We start from the raw sequence: 6,000 nt of genomic DNA, 5'->3' as shown, positions 1-6,000 counted from the left end.
CAGAATGTTCCTACCAAGTTTCCTGGTTGTTCCTACAGACACGTGACAGGGGTTGTCATCTCTGACAATGTCTGGGGCTTTTGACCTTCCCCAGCCATTGCCAGGTAACCATTCGCACCTGGCTGGAGTGAGAAACTTCACAGCCTTCTGATTCACCACACTTCAGAAACAACCGATTGCCGACAATAATCCTTCAGTCGGTAAAATTAGAACAGGCACTACAGAACACCACCAAAGTGACTCAGCAGTGGTGCAGAGTCTCCTCTGGTGTGTGGCCTCTTGGTGACCTAATATTGATGGTTCCCTATGGACCGCCAGTACTGGAACTGCTACAGATAAACCGGGGTGTGGCTGTGTAGGGGAGGGGGGTTTTGGGTGGGGTGGGGGAGGGGGTCATTGGAATGCGTGGTGTGGGAGTAACGCCACTTACATGGTGCAGATGATGGGGCAGCAACAAAAAAAAAAAAAAAAAAAAAAATCTGCAAGACTCTGAGTCAGACAGAGACCAAGAGAGAGTGTGATTGGATTTAATGGCAGGAGCTGCCCCCTCGCCTGGCCTCGCTGATCAACGCAGTGCAGATGGCCAGCAGCTACCGACACGTCATGGACGCAGTGTCCCACACCCTGATAGGCCTCAACGAGCGAGCGGGGTTCTACCAATGGCGGTGGAGCAAAGAGGAGGGGCTGATGGCTGTCAACCCAGCCACCGTGCAGGCTGGGGGGCCCTTCCGCCAGTTCCACTTCGAGGCTCCGCAAGGGAGCAGCGTGGATTTCCTGGGCGGGGCGCCCGGGGCCATGGATGAGATCGACGATGTGGAGCACCATGGGGTTATGGATGAGGTGGGTGCTCTCCCTTGTGTTTGACCCTCAGGGTTTTCTCCCTTGTGTTTAACCCTCACGCTTTCATGTGTTATTGGCTTAGAAGCATTTCCTTGTGTCCGGCTGTGGTTGCATTAGATGTGATAGGGATGATGTCTTTTCGATTTGAAATTTGATGTGTGGTGAGGAAGGGTGTGTGTGTGTGTGTGTGTGTGTTTGGAGGTTGGGGGGTGGAAGTGGGGTGTTTGTGGGTGGGTGGGGTGGGGTGTGTGTGTGTGTGTGTAGTTTCTGCCAAATTAACACAGGGGTAGATAGTGTTTTGCTGATGTGTATTTTTGTTGTTGTTCAAAGGCAAGTCTGCACATCATTATACTTGATTCAGATCTGATAGTGAGAAATATCTTTTTGTGGAGCTTTCTCCAAGTGAACACAAGGGTGAACAATGTTTTGCTGGTTTTTGTTGTTGTTCAGAGTAAATAGCTTCAAATATTTATTTCATTCAGATCTGGGAGTGAGATTTGTTTCTTTGATCAAATCTCAATAGATTATATATATATATATATATCTCGGGGGCGTGCATGTTGGGTATGTTCTTGTTTCCATAACCAACCGAACGCTGACATGGATTACAGGATCTTTAACGTGCGTATTTGATCTTCTGCTTGCATATACACACGAAGGGGGTTCAGGCACTAGTAGGTCTGCACATATGTTGACCTGGGAGATCGTAAAAATCTCCACCCTTTACCCACCAGGCGCCATCACCGTGATTCGAACACGGGACCCTCAGATTGAAAGTCCAACGCTTTAACCATTCGGCTATTGCGCCTGTCGGAGAGCCATTCAACTTTGAGAGCACAGATCATGTGACGTGCCTCTGTAAGTCATGTAAGCACAGAACTCTCCAGTGGTTTGTTGTGCGTTGTGTGTGGTGACGTTCCCACGTGTGTGTGTGTGTGTTGCAGGAAGAGGAGATTGATGAGGAAGAGAAAGCCAACTACCAACAGCAGATGGACGAAGCCAAACAAGACGAGAAAGAGAAAAGAGCTGTTAATGTCCTCGTAAGGTACTTCCGATCCATTAGGTTCCAGAAACGTCTAAAGCATTTAAGGTTTTACTGCATGCGGCAAGAGGAGCACGAGATGTTCTCCCCTTTCATAGTGACGGACAAAATGTGCGGCATCTGTGGCGTAAGCTTCAACAAAGCCTCCGGTGGTGCCCCCACCCCAGGAGGGGAGGTTAGACAGGAGGAGGATGTGGAGGATGAGGAGGAGGAGGAGGGGGTGGTGATGGCGAGGCTGAAGAAGGCCCATCTGGGCTCGGACCATCACCGTGGGATGGACGTCAACTTTAATACGTTCCGCAACATCTATCGCAACCTGATCATCATGCCACTTATGGAGATCGGAGCCTTTCTGTCCAAGATGCAGGTGAGCCATGAGCTTTGTGGTGCACTTCGCTTGATCTCTCTCTCTGTCTCTCTCTGTGTCGCTCTCTCTCTCTCTCTCTCTAGATATAAATGTCTCATCTATCTGACTCTCCTCTCTCCCTTTGTCTCGCCTGAAATACATTTTGTGCTCTCTCTCTCTCTCTCTCTCTCTCTCTCTCTGCATATATATATATATATGTATGTGTGTGTGTGTGTGTGTGTGTGTGTGTGTGTGTGTGTATGCACTCTCTCTCTGTCAGTCTCTCTCTTTCTCTTGATACACCACACACACACACACACACACACACACACACATATATATATATATCCCTCTCTTTCTCTCCTCTATCTCTCCTTCTTTGTCTCTGTCTGTCTCTCTGTGTCTCTGTCTCTCTCGTCTTCACTTCATATTTCTCCTCTTATGATTCTGATCAGCCTGTTGCTGGAAAGTATCAGCCAATGAGGTTGTGTTTCATCAGCCTCAGCCAATCGGGGCTTATTTAGCATTTTTCTTCATTTCCGTCCTTGAGACGACACTGTGGATTGGACCCATCTGTCTGCCTGGGCTCCATCTTGTTCAGAGAAGAAAAAAGACAAGAAATGAATATTGACTTGCACTGATGAAGTCTCCCATCAGACCGACGGATGAGTAGGCAGGCAGGCTTATCTGTTGGCGTGTGTCCTCATATGGGAGAAGAGGCCAATTCTGGATGCGCAGCACTTCCCACAGGTGTTGCAAAGGAAAACGTCTCCAGAAGTTGAGCCCTGCTTCCTTCGCTCACACACACACACACACACAGAGGTGTACACACACACACACACAGAGGTGTACACACACACACACACACAGTGACTTGCACTACAGAGAAGCTTTTGGCTTCCAGTGGATCATTTCATTATTTTATTTATTTATTATTTTTTTGTAGAGTGCTGAGAGATGAGTCTTGGTGTATGTTGTATTATGACTGTGGTCAGTGTGTGTGTGTGATTGTGTGTGTGTACCTGTGTCAGTGTGTGTGTGTGTGTGTACACCTGCGTGTGTGTGTACACCTGTGTGTGTGTACACCTCTCTGTGTGTGTACATCTGTGTGTGCGTGTGTGTGTGTGTGTGTGTTTGTACCCCTCTGTGTGTGTGTGTGTACATGTGTGTGTGTGTGTTGTGTGTGTGTACTGTGTGTGTACACCTGTGTGTATGTGTATACACCTGTGTGTATATCTGTGTGTGTGTGTTTTTGTACATCTGTGAGTGTGTGTATGCCTGTGTATATGTGTACACCTCTGTGTGTATGTGTGTGTGTGTGTACCTGTGAGTGTGTGTTTGTGTATGTACACCTGTGTGTATGTGTGTGTGTGTGTGTGTGTGTGTGTACACCTGTGAGTCTGTGTGTGTGTGTGTGTGTGTGTACATCATTGTATGTGTGTACACCTGTGTATGTGTACACGTGTGTGTACACCTGTGCCTGAGAACACCTGTGTGCTTTCCAGGTGAGGAAGCGGAAGGACTCGTGGTACAAAGGCCTGGAGTACCAGGTGGAAGTGGTTCTGGAGAGGGTGGAGAAACTGCAACAGCACCTGGAGCAGACCCTTCAGGATCGACGCTGGAGCGACCGTGAGAACATCATCAACCAGCGCCACATGCTGGCCAAATTCTTTCAAGAAAACGTGCGAGAACCTGTCCGCGTGTGTTACGAGAGGCAGCAGGTGAGAGCTTTTCTGTTTGTGTGTGTGTGTGGGTGTGTGTGTGTGTGTGTGTGTTGTTTGTGTGCCGTTTGTGTGTAGTGTGGTGTGTGTAGTATGTGTTTGTGTGTGTGTGTGTGTGTGTTGTTTGTGTGGCGTTTGTGTGTAGTGTGGTGTGTGTAGTATGTGTTTGTGTATGTGTGTGTGTGTGTGTAGTGTGGTGTGTGTAGTATGTGTGTGTGTGTGTGTGTGTGTGTGTGTTGTTTGTGTGGCGTTTGTGTGTAGTGTGGTGTGTGTAGTATGTGTTTGTGTGTGTGTGTGTGCGCATATGCATAATGTGTGTGAATGTATATGTGTGTTTGTGTGTGTTTATATATGTGTTTGTGGGTATGTATACACATGTTCACATGTTCGTATGTGGGGGGTTAGGGGGTGCACGGGAGGGGTAGTTCCTCTAGAGGGGGGGTTTGTCACGCTCTTCTGGGAGTGGTTCGTCCTCTTTTGGTCCCCACTGGCACCCAGCTCTCACCTATGGGTCCTAGAAGCTGCTAGCATGCGGCAGCGCCCAACCCCCGGGCAACGGCTTTGACAGGTTGGCTAAACTAGGTGAGGGTAGCCGACTGGTCTCAAACCCTCGGTGAGTTAGGGCTTGTCTACCCAAGCATGTGAAGACTGGATCCGGCGGACTCTGCGGAAGAAACCTTCATGGTTCAACGGAGAGGAAGGTGGTTGCAGCAGAGCACTGTGGAGTGCGGATGGCAGGATGAGGCACATAGGACATCCTGGTCATCCACTGAATCCGTTTCCATCTCCAGTCGTCTTGACCTCGTCTTGCCACTGGATACAGACGGTCTCAGACAAGAGAGTGATGTCGACGGTGTGCAACTCCTCCTTACTATAAACAAAGTCATCGCGCAAGTCATCAGTCATCCTTCATCCCATACCATCATTTTCCCCAAGCCCTGTGGCGACAGGCGAGCGACAGAGCGACAGGTGTGGGTACACTGGCAGTCGTAGCCGCGGACCTGCACACAGGCGGCTCAGGCCATAGGGTCATTTTTCACCGACTGGAGCAGTGGTGGAGATCGGCAGCCCACTGAGCGACTGAGCAGCCCTCTTCAGGACATCACTGCTCACCTCCATGGCATGAGGAAGGGGCTAGAAAAGGTGCCCTAAACATTGCCTGCTCCACACCACCCTAGTCAGCATACCGCGGCTGACGGGGACCCTACTCAAGCGGTCGACACCCAAAGGAAAGAAAGAAGAAAACAAGGAGCACGCCATTGACCACTGCCACATGGAACATGCGTACGCTTCTGGACAGAGGCGACTCGGACAGACCACAGAGACACACAGCACTCATTGCGAGTGAACTAGCCAGGTATAACATCGACATCGCTGCCTTAAGTGAGACCAGACTGACAGAAGAAGGCGAACTCTGTGAGCGAGGCGCAGGCTACACCTTCTTTTGGAGTGGTCGCGGACCTGAAGAGAGACGTGAGGCTGGAGTTGGCTTTGCAGTGAAGACAACCCTTGTTGGCAAGCTGGCTGGCCCCCCAAAAGGAGTGAACGATCGCCTGATGATGATGAAACTCCCTTTACGCAACGGGAAGAAGTTAACCACCATTGTCAGCGCCTGCGCGCCCACCATGACCAACCTGGATGAGATCAAGGACAAGTTCTACGAGGACCTGAACGCTGTCATCACCACTGTTCCCAACGCAGACAAGCTCATCATTCTTGGTGACTTTAGCGCAAGAGTTGGCTGTGACAGCACCTCCTGGGAAGGCGTGATTGGGAAGCATGGAGTTGGTAACTGTAACAGCAATGGTCAGCTACTTCTCCAGACATGTGCCGAGCACGACCTTCTTATCACAAACACCGTCTTCGTCTCCCTACCCGTAACACGACGTCATGGATGCATCCTCGCTCTGGGCACTGGCATCTCATTGACTTTGTCATCGTCAGGAAGAGGGACAGGCAGGACGTATGAGTCACGAGGGCCATGTGCGGCGCCGAGTGCTGACAGACCACCGCCTTATCGTCTCCAAGCTCAACCTCCGCATCCAGCCCAA

The 6,000-nt window shown here is 50.1% G+C and overlaps 1 protein-coding gene across 6 annotated transcripts in view; it reads left to right on the top strand.

The window, feature by feature from the left end:
• The window catches only part of LOC143277178 (TPR and ankyrin repeat-containing protein 1-like), a 118,356-nt gene that overhangs the window by 104,209 nt on the left and 8,147 nt on the right, over positions 1 to 6,000 (top strand). For all 6 annotated transcript variants that reach the window (XM_076581942.1, XM_076581943.1, XM_076581944.1 and 3 more), the window contains 3 exons: positions 538 to 840; positions 1,785 to 2,249; positions 3,734 to 3,949. In XM_076581942.1, the coding sequence (XP_076438057.1) occupies positions 538 to 840; positions 1,785 to 2,249; positions 3,734 to 3,949 (984 nt within the window). The remainder of the gene's footprint in view (positions 1 to 537; positions 841 to 1,784; positions 2,250 to 3,733; positions 3,950 to 6,000) is intronic.

Source organism: Babylonia areolata, chromosome 33 (genome assembly GCF_041734735.1).
Source record: "Babylonia areolata isolate BAREFJ2019XMU chromosome 33, ASM4173473v1, whole genome shotgun sequence".
Taxonomy (NCBI): Eukaryota; Metazoa; Mollusca; class Gastropoda; order Neogastropoda; family Buccinidae; genus Babylonia; species Babylonia areolata.
Note: the sequence above shows the minus strand (reverse complement) of the source record. Positions and strands in the feature narration are given on the sequence as shown.